This window comes from Amia ocellicauda, chromosome 14 (assembly GCF_036373705.1).
Source record: "Amia ocellicauda isolate fAmiCal2 chromosome 14, fAmiCal2.hap1, whole genome shotgun sequence".
NCBI lineage: Eukaryota > Metazoa > Chordata > Actinopteri > Amiiformes > Amiidae > Amia > Amia ocellicauda.
Window position 1 is genome coordinate 27,272,215 of NC_089863.1, and position 14,782 is coordinate 27,286,996.

The 14,782-nt window shown below is 43.7% G+C and overlaps 1 protein-coding gene across 1 annotated transcript in view; it reads right to left on the reverse strand.

Moving 5' to 3' along the window:
* Window positions 1-3,574, reverse strand: part of LOC136767370 (basement membrane-specific heparan sulfate proteoglycan core protein) — a 47,561-nt gene extending 43,987 nt beyond the window's left edge. The window contains exon 1 of the mRNA XM_066721136.1: window positions 3,462-3,574. Coding sequence (XP_066577233.1) covers window positions 3,462-3,573 — 112 coding nt within the window. The 5' untranslated portion in view covers window position 3,574. The remainder of the gene's footprint in view (window positions 1-3,461) is intronic.
* Window positions 3,575-14,782: the final 11,208 nt, after the last annotated feature.

Genomic DNA, 14,782 nt, shown 5'->3' on the forward strand with positions numbered 1-14,782 from the left:
ATTATTTGAATAAAAATAATTGCTTTGTCAACACTGCCTATGTTAGTCATGGAATCAGAAATGAGAGAGAGAGAGAGAGAGAGAGAGAGAGAGAGAGAGAGAGAGAGAGAGAGAGAGAGAGAGAGAGAGAGAGATACAATACAGGAAATTTAACCTAAATATATTGAATAAGAAGCAAAGGAACTTCAAAATATATATAAACATTTGCACATATCTCTATATAGAGAAATAGACACAGACATCACTACACGGTAGATGGTATCAACAAACAGAAAAACACAAATTAATAGAAGAGAAAAGACAAAGAAGAGAAGGCTGAAAAGGAAAGGAAAGAAAAGAAGCCAAGAACAGCTGATAAGGTAGGCCTCTGTACCCCAGCTAGAGAAACACACCACATATATAATAATTTAAATAACAAGATAACACATTAAAACATACCACATATAAGGATAGGATCCCAAGACACACTTTTTCAGTTGTGACAGCAGCACAGCCGCCCCCCCCTCACACACACACAAAGCAGTTCAAAGACCAAGAAAGACTTCAAGAGCAAAGAGCTCAGGAATTCCCCAGAGACGTTGATGGCTGAGCACTGCCTGACTGGGACCTCAGCACTAAACACATATGAGAAACACGGGCACTCATCACAGCGAGTGAAGACAGCAGCCCAGATGACACATGTGCAATATACTAATCTATCAGAACAGGACAAGGATGGTGCAGGGCAGTGAGGTCATTGAGTTTTCATTTTAACAGTATTTCATTAGTAATAAGGGAAGTAGGGAAGGGTCTCTGATCTGCTCCACTGATGCATGTCTGCCTCCTGCCTTTAAAACGCTGCTAGACCAAGCTGAATTATACATGTATATTAAATGCGTCTTTTAGAACACAGGGCTGCATCGGAAATTGCGAAGTCTCGTTACGAATTATTCTAACAAGTAAAACCAACGCACTTGAAGCATTGAAAATAAAAATACAATTATACATTTTTGCTAACATAAAATAACAAGCCATTTAGTGTTAGTTTTAACAATATATGTATAATTATAATCCACCTGGACTACTGCAACTCCCTCCTGGCCGGCCTGCCTGCAACTACTACCTGCCTGCTTCAGCTTATCCAGAACTCTGCGCTACTCCACTGCTCCGCTCCCTCCACTGGCTCCCGATAGCGGCACGCATTCAGTTCAAGACATTGACCCTCACCTACCACTGTCTCGACCAAACTGCACCAAGCTACCTTCAGACACTCGTCTCTCCATACATCCCCTCCAGACCACTGCGCTCCTCCAGTGCCACAAGACTAACTCTGCCTCCTCTCTACTCTCCTTCCTCCAGAGCCGCTCCTTCTCATCCCTGAACCCTAAATGGTGGAACGACCTGCCCACCGAAGTCAAAACAGCAGAGTCCTTGACCTCATTCCGGCGCTTACTCAAGACACATCTTTTCAGACAGCACTTGTAATATTAGTCCTGTTTAATCCCCGTTAGATAGCACTTCATAGCATTTTATCATCCATCTTGCATTATTGATTGATTTCCTCCTTGCTCCCTTTCCCGTAACCCTTGACTGTGACCTTATATCTTAGCTTTACTTTCCAGGATGTACAACTCACCTAAAGGATTATTAGGAACACCTGTTCAATTTCTCATTAATGCAATTATCTAACCAACCAATCACATGGCAGTTGCTTCAATGCATTTAGGGGTGTGGTCCTGGTCAAGACAATCTCCTGAACTCCAAACTGAATGTCTGAATGGGAAAGAAATGTGATTTAAGCAATTTTGAGCGTGGCATGGTTGTTGGTGTCAGACGGGCCGGTCTGAGTATTTCACAATCTGCTCAGTTACTGGGATTTTCACGCACAACCATTTCTAGGGTTTACAAAGAATGGTGTGAAAAGGGAAAAACATCCAGTATGCGGCAGTCCTGTGGGCGAAAATGCCTTGTTGATGCTAGAGGTCAGAGGAGAATGGGCCGACTGATTCAAGCTGATAGAAGAGCAACTTTGACTGAAATAACCACTCGTTACAACCGAGGTATGCAGCAAAGCATTTGTGAAGCCACAACACGTACAACCTTGAGGCAGATGGGCTACAACAGCAGAAGACCCCACCGGGTACCACTCATTTCCACTACAAATAGGAAAAAGAGGCTACAATTTGCACAAGCTCACCAAAATTGGACAGTTGAAGACTGGAAAAATGTTGCCTGGTCTGATGAGTCTCGATTTCTGTTGAGACATTCAGATGGTAGAGTCAGAATTTGGCGTAAACAGAATGAGAACATGGATCCATCATGCCTTGTTACCACTGTGCAGGCTGGTGGTGGTGGTGTAATGGTGTGGGGGATGTTTTCTTGGCACACTTTAGGCCCCTTAGTGCCAATTGGGCATCGTTTAAATGCCACGGCCTACCTGAGCATTGTTTCTGACCATGTCCATCCCTTTATGACCACCATGTACCCATCCTCTGATGGCTACTTCCAGCAGGATAATGCACCATGTCACAAAGGTCGAATCATTTCAAATTGGTTTCTTGAACATGACAATGAGTTCACTGTACTAAACTGGCCCCCACAGTCACCAGATCTCAACCCAATAGAGCATCTTTGGGATGTGGTGGAACGGGAGCTTCGTGCCCTGGATGTGCATCCGACAAATCTCCATCAACTGCAAGATGCTATCCTATCAATATGGGCCAACATTTCTAAAGAATGCTTTCAGCACCTTGTTGAATCAATGCCACATAGAATTAAGGCAGTTCTGAAGGCGAAAGGGGGTCAATCACAGTATTAGTATGGTGTTCCTAATAATCCTTTAGGTGAGTGTATGTCTGCACTTACAGTACTTAACTGTATAAATTGGAAGTTGTAAAATGTATTATATCTTGAATTGCTTCTTTTAATGTAAATTTGAATTTGTAATGTTTGATGCCTTGTACTTAACTGTATTCTTGCATTTTGTATTGAACTTATGTTGAAAGTCGCCCTGGATAAGGGCGTCTGCCAAGAAATAAAAATAATAATAATATAATATGGGCAGTAGGGATCTGCTCTCCTATCTGCTCCACTGATGTGAAGGCTGTTTGTCTGCCACCTGCCTTTAAAACACACGCCACTGCAGTGCATGCTGGGACTTGAGTCAGTCAAGCGTTTACACTGCCAGGATCAAATGTACCGATGTGTCTGATCCGGATCAGGGATGGCCATGTAAATGTGTCTAATGTCTCAGAGACGAGAGAGAGAATGTGGTACTCTCACACACAGACAGTGTCTCAGAGACGAGAGAGAGAGACGGTGGTACTCACACACACACACACAGACAGACAGTGTCTCAGAGAGGAGAGAAAGACGATGGTACTCACACACACAGACAGTGTCTCAGAGAGGAGAGAGAGACAGTGGTACTCACACACACACAGACAGTGTCTCAGAGAGTAGAGAAAGACGGTGGTACTCACACAGCACAGCGCACAGAGTAGCGGCTCCCATACTGCCTGCAGGAGAGTGACACTGAGAGACACAGGACATTGGCTTACACAGACACACACACACACACACACACACACACATTCACACATACAGAGACACACTCACACAAACCTCAGCTTCCTCAACTGTGCCAGCTCAGCCCCGCCTTCAATTCCCTCTCAAGATAAAACTGACACACAAACTACCACACACACTCACACAAGCCCTTGAAACATCACCCTTAAAAATAATGTTCCTGTCTTTCCGAGCCAGGCTGCTTCTTTGCAAGAAGTTCTCATTTCTATGTGCGTGAGTCAGAGGGAGAGAACATTTCATGCAATGACACACTCAAACACACACAGATACACACACTCAAACAATCACACACACACTGGGAGATGTGGGACTCGAAGCATGTTTTGAGTAAAGTGTAAAGTGTACATACATTTAAATAATGATATTAATTGCAACAATATTAATAATAATAGTAAAATAATAATGATAATAACAATCTGATTGGAGTCTGGCACAGGGGGTAGACATGGACAGGGGCCACTGCGGCCGGCTGGCTGCAAACAGCCACGGCCTTCAAATCTAACCATAGCGACGCAGCTCTGTGGGCCCGGTGCACAGGTCACTGCCGACACCGAAACAAACCGACTTAGGAGGAAGAAAGAGGAAGAACAGTTGAGGTTTTCTTGGCTAATAAAAGCGGACCCCTGACCTCTGACCCCTGCAGTTTCCATCACTGGAGAATCAGGTGCTACACTATCTGAGGAAGGGAGGCGGAAGAGAGAGACAGAGGATGAGAGAGAGGCAAGAGGTGCAGAGAGATAGAGGTGAAAGAGAGATGTGGGGAAGCCCAAAATAGAGAGAGAATGAGATCAAAGAGGCAGAGGGCAGTGTTGTGGGAGGTGGGGCACCACCGCATCAGAGAGGAAGTAACCCTCGCTGCGGGAGTGTGTGTCTGTGGTGCAGAGGCTCGAGAGAATAAAGACAGCAGAGGCACTTCCTGTCACAGGCCTGTGGTCACTGGGGCTCTTCACTTGCATCTTTCACTTCCCAGAAGAGACAGCTGAGCTGTGAAGAGCAGAGCTTCAACAGGAAGACACACACGCACACACACACACACACACACACACACAAACGAACGTGTATAGAGCTCAGGGCAGTATGTGTGAGTGAGAGTGAGGTTAGTGACAATAGTACCACTATACAGATGACTGACTGAATGAACGCAACACAGCCACGCACTTTGAAAAGTGATAGTATTGCTTTAGCTCAAACAGGAGTGAGTGAGAGTGAAAGAGAAAGTAAATTGTGTGAGAGAGAGAGCAAGACAGAAAACAGTCCCCTGAAGCTCATTCTGACCCCCACTAACACTGCGAACACTGACCAGCTTCAGGTCAGCACTCCTTTCCTGCCCCCAATCAAACAGATTATAAAGATCAAACCTATTGTTGTGTGTTGGGGGTTATAAAATAAGATCAGTTCTCACTCCAGCTATTAGTACATAATACATTCTCTTTTATTAATTGTAATTATGACACCTTCACTTTCTCACACCTCTCACTTTCTAGAAGGGATTCTATAATCTCAGGGCATCTCTCATAAACGTCTTGCAAAAGAAGTAAAGTCCATTTTAACTGTAAATTAACTTAAATTAACCTCATTTTCTAGCCATCTGTTATCTGAAAAGTCCAGACTAGTTTGTCCAAAAGTTCATTGCCAGCACAGCCACATCAGTCTCCATTAACTCCAGAGCTGAACCTTTGGAGCCAGAGCCAACCCTAGTGTGAAGACTGTATGCAAGAGCTGGAGCTGAGCAACAGTCACAGACCATATACATCCCACAGTATGATCATCACCTTATTATGATCAATTACTTAGCAGATACCCTTATCCAGAGTAAATTACATATTGTACACATTCAGGTTTACCCAAGTGAAGTACCCAGACAGGATTTGAACACACCACCTTCCAGTTAGAAACCCTGAGCACTGACCACTGCTCCACAGTGCTTTGTAGGGACTGATAGTTTGCACAGACCTGGGTCAATTACAGATACTAATTGGTATTTGTATTTGAAAATATTATAGTATTTTTAAATAACTTGCCCTGAAACAACTATTGTTATTTCAAGTATTTTCACAATTACATATGGAAATCGCGTGCCACACCCTAGTGGGTGCTTAGGGGCCACTATGCAACAGACCACGCCACCTCCTTTGGCATATGAGGGAGGAACTCATCAACCCACTCTAATGTTCTCCCCGGCAGGCTCGACAGAAAGCAAAATAAGGAAGTCAAAGAACATACTTCATAAATGAAAATAAATCAAAGTGCACGCAACAATATAAAAGTGAAAGAAACAAATACAATAATTAACTAATCAGTGATTAATTGGCTCATCACACACCTCCCGTGACACTAATCCTCCTGTCATGTTTAGTCTTCCTGTTTCTCTTTTCTTCTTCAATCAGCTATTTTATGTTTGTTGTACTTACTGCCCCTCCTTTGTGTTATACTTAATTTTGAGCTGTAAGAAGGCTGACTCAACCGAGAGGACCAATAGACATGTAGTGGCTGCACGGGACAGATTTGAACCCAGCACACTGTATTTCATAATGCAACGCAGCTCATTCTCCACAGATACATAATAAGGGTGAATATCTAGGATACTTAAATGAATCTATATTGTCAGTGATACAGGGAGAAGCAACACAGTTATTTACGATGTGCTGGTAAACAAAATAAACGAAATAAATGTAATTTATATATTGTTTCAATGTGTCCCGGTTTGTACTGTTGAATATCTGGTATAACTGTGTTAGATATGGTAAAAACATTTCAGCCCAAAGTTTACTGCACTGTAATTTTAGCGGTATTCCAGTCCCAGAGTGCCGAGGGTCCCAGACTGGTTTTGCCCTCCGTGTCTCAGACACTGAGTGGAGGCGCTGCGGGTGCAGTGTAGGGTACGGTTACAGCCTGGCCGCGCTGAGGGGCAGCTCGACAGCCCACTGGAAACGGGGCAGAAGACCATGTCAGCCCGAGAGGGAGAGGGGCATTTAATCTGTGACTGGAGCATAGTGTCTAGACGAGTGAGGTCAGAATACCAGTCAGGGATATGTGTGTGCTAAATGTCATGGAAATATGATGGATATAAGTGTATACTGCTGAGGAGTTTATGAAGAGAATGTCAGCGGAACTTTAAAAACCGTTTTGTATTTTCCAAGTAGTGGGACTATAAAATGTCATAACTTTGTGAGGAATTAACATATCTTAACAAATTATATATCATTTTTTTAAGTGTTGGTGATGTGACTGGTTTTGTGGTGGAGGGTCACATTTTGATAGCTAGCCTACTACAGTAGTTTCCCCGTTGTCAGCTAATGATTTTTGATAGTATCGTATTTTTAATAAATTTTGTTTTTTAATGTACACTGTGTAATGTAGAATTTCCAGTACTGTGTATTTATGGCGTGGGTGTTTTTTACATAAATGCTTTATTCGTTGTTGCTGTTATTTCAATGTGCACAGTGCACTATTTACATTTGTATGTATTACTAAATCAATTTCAGTGTATGTTAAAGTGCAATACATGTTCTGTGATGTGCACTATTAAAATGTTTGTGCCCAGCAGGGCAGAAACCCCAAACACAGCCAAAGCCACAATGGAGTGCCTTAAAAATAAAAAGGCCAATGTCCTGGAGTGGCCCAGTCAAAGCTCGGACCTCAATCTAATTGAGAATATGTGGAAAGAGTTGAACATTGCTGTTCACCAATGGCCCCATCCAACTTGATGGAGCTTGAGCAATTTTGTAAAGACGAATGGGCAAACATTGCTGTGTCCAGATGTGCAAAGCTGATAGAGACTTTTCCACGTAGACTCATGGCTGTAATTGCTGCCAAAGGTGCCTCTACCAAATATTGACTGAAGGGGTGATCACTTATGCATTCAATTATTTTCTGTTTTGTATTTGTAATTAATTTAGAAAAAAATGCAGATCATATTTTTCACTTTGACATTATGGACATTTTCAGCGTTGATTACATGTTGACTGATTAAATCCATTCTGATTTCATGTTGTAACACAATGACATGTGGAAAAGACCAAGAGGGGTGAATACTTTTGAGAGCCACTAAAATGAAGCCACACAGCAATCTCCTTACACAAGCATTGGCAGTAGAATGAACTTTACTGAGAGCTCAATGACTTTCAACATGGCATCGTCATAGGATGCCCTGCTAGAGCTGCCCTGGTGAGCTGTAAGTGCTGTTATTGTTAACAGGAAACATCTAGGAGCAACAACAGCTCAGCTGCCACGTGGTCGGCAACACAAGCTCACAGAACGGGACTGTTGAGTGCTGAAGTACATAGCTCATAAAAATAGTCTTTTTTAGATACAAAGCGAAAGAACTCCAATCACGAAATCTCAAAAATCGTGCCAACGCCAATAATGCCCTTCTGTTTACGTCATCTGACATATGGCGGAATAAGTCCGGGCTTCTGAATAAAAGAGCCAATCATCAATTGGTAAAGTAATCGCGTCACTCGGGTATTACACACAATGTTAAACAGACCCGGGACCCGAAGTACAAGAATGGGACCCGAGCCGGACTCAGCTGACCGTTTAAAATATGGACCCAAATCCGTATGGGTGGACCCGTGAAGATCTGTACCGAGCAGTTGCACAAGCCTAAGATCTTCATGCGCAATGCCAAGCGTCGGCTGGAGTGGTGTTAAGCTCGCCACCATTTGACCCGGGAGCAGTGTAAATGCGATCTCTGGAGTGACGAATCACGCTTCACCATCTGGCAGTCCGACAGAGGAATCTGGGTTTGGCGGATGCCAGGAGAACGCTACCTGCACAAATGCATAGACCAACTTATTTTGGAGGAGGAATAATGGTCTCAGGGCTCGGCCACTTACTCCCACTGAAGGGAAATCTTAATGCTACAGCCTACAATGACATTCTAGATGATTTTGCACTTCCAAATTTGTGGCAACAGTTTGGGGAAGGCCCTTTCCTGTTTCAGCACAAAGTGAGGTCTATACAGAAATAGTTCGTCAAGATTGGTGTGGAAGAACTTGAGTGGCTTGTACCTGACCCTGACCTCAACCCCATCAAATACCGTTGGGATGAATTGGAACGCTGACTGTGATCCAGGGCTGATCACCCAACATCAGAGCTCACTAATGCTCTTGTGGCTGAAATCCCCTCAACAATGTTCCAACATCTAGTGGAAAGCTTTCCCAGAAGAGTGGAGGCTGTTATTGCATCAAAGGGGGGACCAACTCCATATTAATGCCCATGATTTTGGAATGAGATGTTTGACGAGTAGGTGTCCACATACTTTTGACCATGTAGTGTATGTACTTTGACCCCTGTCCAGTATTTTGAATATGTCGTTAAAAATTGTATTAGTGTACAATTTGCCCTCAACCCCACATCCATTGACGTCTAATTGCCAGCACCCCCTCTAGGTTGACATATCGCAAACCCCCCCACCAGGGGTCCGTTATTTTCGTATCTCAAAAGTGGCAAACAAGGTGCAGGGGGCATGACTCCTGCATGTGACCTTAACTCCCTGGCAACCATCTTTTGGACATTTCAGATAACAGATGGCTATAAAATGAGGTTAATGAGGTAGATGAAGAATTTGGAAATACTTAAAACTTTACAGTTAAAGTGGACTTTACTTCTGTAGTGTAAGGTACACTTATAAATTTCAATTAAAGAAGTGAATTTATAGTATCACCTTATCACGAATCCTGGAATCTTGTAGAACTCAATTTCTGTAATAATTGGACGCAGACACCAATTCCAAAGATATAAATTGTCAAATTTATTCAAAACAAAGACTAAATGTAGCACTACACTAATTATACAAAAGGGAAAAACTAATTAAAATTCAACTCTAGATCAACAAATCAAAGACAAATCACTTCCGTGACCAGATCAAAGACCATGGGATCGCATATGATAACACAAATCGTTAAACAAAAAAGGTTATAAACACATTGACTACAATACCGATTAGTAAGACAAAGGTGAGTCTCTCATTAGTATTGTTAGTCAGACATTAAATAACTACGCAGGTTAGTATTTAATGTCAGGTAACTTCTCGTTATATATATATCAGTCTCATTTATGTTTAGGTGCCGAGAAAGATCCTATCATTACTTGTTACCACAATTTCCCTTAACTGATTATTATTCAATGATTAAGGATAGGCAGGGCCACCAATAATCTAATGTCTATTAACTTGTGTCAATTTCAGACTAAACAGTTAAACAGGAATGAGAAGATATTTCTCGGCGTTGACAGATTTTATTTCTAAAATTATCAACAAAACAGTTTAATGCAACACACATTTATATTTAAGAAAACTAAATGATATTACACATTCTAGAGTTATGAATCACAGATTAACATTTCTAATTGATTTCTCAAATGTCATGAATCATGAACTCCAAACTGTTAAACTTATCTGAACTTCGTCGCAGAGAGGCCTCTCTGGCTTCGGGCTCAGATAACAGCACACGGCACGAGGTCCGTGTGTTTTGGAACAAAGGCAGTCCGGTTCGGCTTTGTCCAAGAACTTCCACTCAGTCGATGCACCTGGAAGTTGGGGTTTCGCGAAAGTAGAGTCTTTTCCAAACAGATTTTCCACTGGTTTGAAGGCTCCAAGGTTGTGCACAAAATCTTCTTGGCAAGCAGGGTCTCTCACCGTACTTATTTGAAGACAAAGTCTTTGAGGAAAGCAGGGCCCTGTTCGTTCCAAGGGTCAAGTTTCTTAAGACTCAATAGCTATTTAAATGACTGACACTTTCGTATACAGTCGACTTAGTCAATTGTCCAGCTGTAAAACTCCACTGATCAGGTGGGCACAGGCGGGCAGCGCAGTCTGTAAAGTTCTTTATTTAATAAAGTCCTTTAAAAGAATTCTTCGTACGGCTCAATCTCCTTCTCCCAGTTTAACTCTTCTGTTGCCGGCAAAGACTTGGTTGGTTTCTGGTTCCGGTTCTGGCAACAGAGCCACAGGTTGAGCTGTGGCAGCGAGTTACTGGTTCAGGTGAGAGAGAGAGAGAAAGACTGTCTGCTGTTCCTTATAGTCTGTCAAATCAACAGGTGATTGGTCCCTGAGTTCTTGAGATTGGATTTCGGTTTCAGCCCCCAGTGTCCTATTGGAGGGGGGCTTGATTTATGACTGATGTCAATCCATGCCATCTTTTGGAAATGCCGGTTGGCCTGGGTTCGTGGCTCTATGTCGGGATTTCGGCTCTCGTCCACTTCAAAGAGTTTTTATCACCTACAGGCCCCTTTCTCCAGACATCTCATAGCAGAATTCCAAACTATTTGGCCTCTTCTCGGTGCCATCCTCCCCAAAACTGTCACTTTGATGCAAACCAGTTCCAAGCTGATGAGCTAAGGGAATCTGATAACTTTGGGGGGGAGAGGTTTTCTTTAGATCAGTGCTTCAGCTCAGAGCCCAAATGCTCTTATCCAAATACACCCAACATAACGCTACACTTCTTTTGCAAGAGGTTTATGAGAGATGCCCTGAGTTTATAGAATCAATTCTAGAAAGTGAGAGGTGTGAGAAAGTGAAGGTGTCATATAATTACAATTAATAAAAAATAATGTATTATGTACTAATAGCTAGAGTGAGAACTGATATTAACACCCAACACACAACAATACCTATGAAGTTACATATTTTGTTAATTTAAGAAAACTGGACTTAATATCTGGGTGAGTTTAATGAAGGGGGAAAGAGTGAAGCAGCTCCATGACCTCAGCTCCTGCTCCAGCAATGCCAGCTCCAGCTCCGCTCCGGGAGCGGCCAAACCTACTTCACACTTTTCTCTCCGCTTTTTGTGTTTGTTGCGCAGATTTCTGCAGATTTGCACAGATCTGCAGAAATCTTCTGATCCCATTGGTGGCACAGCGCAGATCTGCGCATAACTGCGGACATAAGAGGTATAAGAGGTACATCTAATCCGATCACCGAGAGGGTCTAGTGTTGGTGGGGGGGAACCTAAAAAACAATGATCCCTCGATCCACCTCTCCTGTATTTCAGTGACCGCAGCTCCTCTCTTCTCTGTGTCCACCTCTCCTGTCTCTCAGTGACTGCAGCGCCGCTCCTCTCTGGGCAGCCAGCTCTGCCTGTGTCGGCCCGTCTGTCTGTCCAGGCTGTGGTCACTGAGCCGGTACTGGGTCAGATCTGTCTCTGCTTCGTATCTCTGACAGTGAAGAGACTCTGCAGGGTGGACTCTCTGTTTAGGGTTCAATAGTGATCCAGTTCACTGTGGGATTTAGTTTCTGTGTCCCAGTGATCCAGACAGGAGGTTTGATCTTCATAATCTGGTTCACTCTGATTGGGGGCAGGAAAGGAGTGCTGACCTGAACCCGGTCAGTGTTCACAGTGTTAGTGTGGGTCAGTATGAGCTTAAGGGGTCTGTTTTCTGTCTCTCTCTCTCTCACACACACACACACTTTACTTTCTCTTTCACTCTCACTCACTCCTGTTTGAGCTAAAGCAATACTATCACTTTTCAAAGTGCGTGGCTGTGTTGCGTTCATTCAGTCAGTCATCTGTATAGTGGTACTATTGCCACTAACCTCACTCTCACTCACACATACTGCCCTGAGCTCTATACACGTTCGTTTGTGTGTGTGTGTGTGTGTGTGTGTGTGTGCGTGTGTGTCTTCCTGTTGAAGCTCTGCTCTTCGCAGCTCAGCTGTCTCTTCTGGGAAGTGAAAGATGCAAGTGAAGAGCCCCAGTGACCACAGGCCTGTGACAGGAAGTGCCTCTGCTGTCTTTATTCTCTCGAGCCTCTGCACCACAGACACGCACTCCCGCAGCGAGGGTTACTTCCTCTCTGATGCGGTGGTGCCCCACCTCCCACAACACTGCCCTCTGCCTCTTTGATCTCATTCTCTCTCTCTCTTGCGCTTCCCCACATATCTCTTTCACCTCTATCTCTCTCTCTCTCTCTCTCTCTGCACCTTTCACCTCTCTCTTTGAACCTCTCGCCTCTCGCTCATCCTTTCTCTCTCTCCCGCCTCCCCTCCTCAGTGTAGCACCTGATTCTCCAGTGACAGAAACTGCAGGGGTCAGGGGTCAGCTTTTATTAGCCAGGAAAACCTCAACTGCCCTTCCTCTTTCTTCCTCCTCAGTTGGTTGGTTTCGGTGTCGGCAGTGACCTGTGCACCGGGCCCACAGAGCTGCATTGCTATGGTTAGATTTGAAGGCCGTGGCTGTTTGCAGCCAGCCGGCCGCAGTGGCCCCTGTCCATGTCTACCCCCTGTGAGCTCTGTGTCAGACTCCCCTCAGATTGTTATTATCATTAGTATTTTTCTATTATTATTAATAGTAGATTGTTGTAATTATTATCATTATTGAAATGTATGTACACTTTACACTTTACTCAAAACATGCTTCGAGTCCCACATCTCCCAGTGTGTGTGTGATTGTTTGAGTGTGTGTATCTGTGTGTGTTTGAGTGTGTCATTGCATGAAATGTTCTCTCCCTCTGACTCACGCACATAGAAACGAGAACTTCTTGCAAAGAAGCAGCCTGGCTCGGAAAGACGGGAACATTATTTTTAAGAGCTTGTGTGAGTGTGTTGTGTGTGTGTGTGTGTGGTAGTTTGTGTGTCAGTTTTATCTTGAGAGGGAATTGAAGGCGGGGCTGAGCTGGCACAGTTGAGGAAGCTGAGGTTTGTGTGAGTCTCTGTATGTGTGAATGTGTGTGTGTGTGTGTCTGTGTAAGCCAATGTCCTGTGTCTCTCAGTGTCACTCTCCTGCAGGCAGTATGGGAGCCGCTACTCTGTGTGCCGTGCTGTGTGAGTACCACCGTCTCTCTCTCCTCTCTGAGACACTGTGTGTGTGTGAGAGTACCATCGTCTTTCTCTCCTCTCTGAGACACTGTCTGTCTGTGTGTGTGTGTGTGAGTACCACCGTCTCTCTCTCTCGTCTCTGAGACACTGTCTTTGTGTGAGAGTACCACATTCTCTCTCTCGTCTCTAAGACATTAGACACATTTACATGGCCATCCCTGATCCGGATCAGACACATCGGTACATTTCATCCTGGCAGTGTAAACGCTTGACTGACTCAAGTCCCAGCATGCACTGCAGTGGCGTGTGTTTTAAAGGCAGGTGGCAGACAAACAGCCTTCACATCAGTGGAGCAGATAGGAGAGCAGATCCCTACTGCCCATATTATATTATTATTATTTTTATTTCTTGGCAGACGCCCTTATCCAGGGCGACTTTCAACATAAGTTCAATACAAAATGCAAGAACACAGTTAAGTACAAGGCATCAAACATTACAAATTCAAATTTACATTAAAAGAAGCAATTCAAGATATAATACATTTTACAACTTCCAATTTATACAGTTAAGTACTGTAAGTGCAGACATACATCCTGGAAAGTAAAGCTAAGATATAAGGTCACAGTCAAGGGTTACGGGAAAGGGAGCAAGGAGGAAATCAATCAATAATGCAAGATGGATGATAAAATGCTATGAAGTGCTATCTAACGGGGATTAAACAGGACTAATATTACAAGTGCTGTCTGAAAAGATGTGTCTTGAGTAAGCGCCGGAATGAGGTCAAGGACTCTGCTGTTTTGACTTCGGTGGGCAGGTCGTTCCACCATTTAGGGTTCAGGGATGAGAAGGAGCGGCTCTGGAGGAAGGAGAGTAGAGAGGAGGCAGAGTTAGTCTTGTGGCACTGGAGGAGCGCAGTGGTCTGGAGGGGATGTATGGAGAGACGAGTGTCTGAAGGTAGCTTGGTGCAGTTTGGTCGAGACAGTGGTAGGTGAGGGTCAATGTCTTGAACTGAATGCGTGCCGCTATCGGGAGCCAGTGGAGGGAGCGGAGCAGTGGAGTAGCGCAGAGTTCTGGATAAGCTGAAGCAGGCAGGTAGTAGTTGCAGGCAAGGCCGGCCAGGAGGGAGTTGCAGTAGTCCAGGTGGATTATAATTATACATATATTGTTAAAACTAACACTAAATGGCTTGTAATTTTATGTTAGCAAAAATGTATAATTGTATTTTTATTTTCAATGCTTCAAGTGCGTTGGTTTTACTTGTTAGAATAATTCGTAACGAGACTTCGCAATTTCCGATGCAGCCCTGTGTTCTAAAAGACGTATTTAATATACATGTATAATTCAGCTTGGTCTAGCAGCGTTTTAAAGGCAGGAGGCAGACATGCATCAGTGGAGCAGATCAGAGACCCTTCCCTACTTCCCTTATTACTAATGAAATACTGTTAAAATGAAAACTCA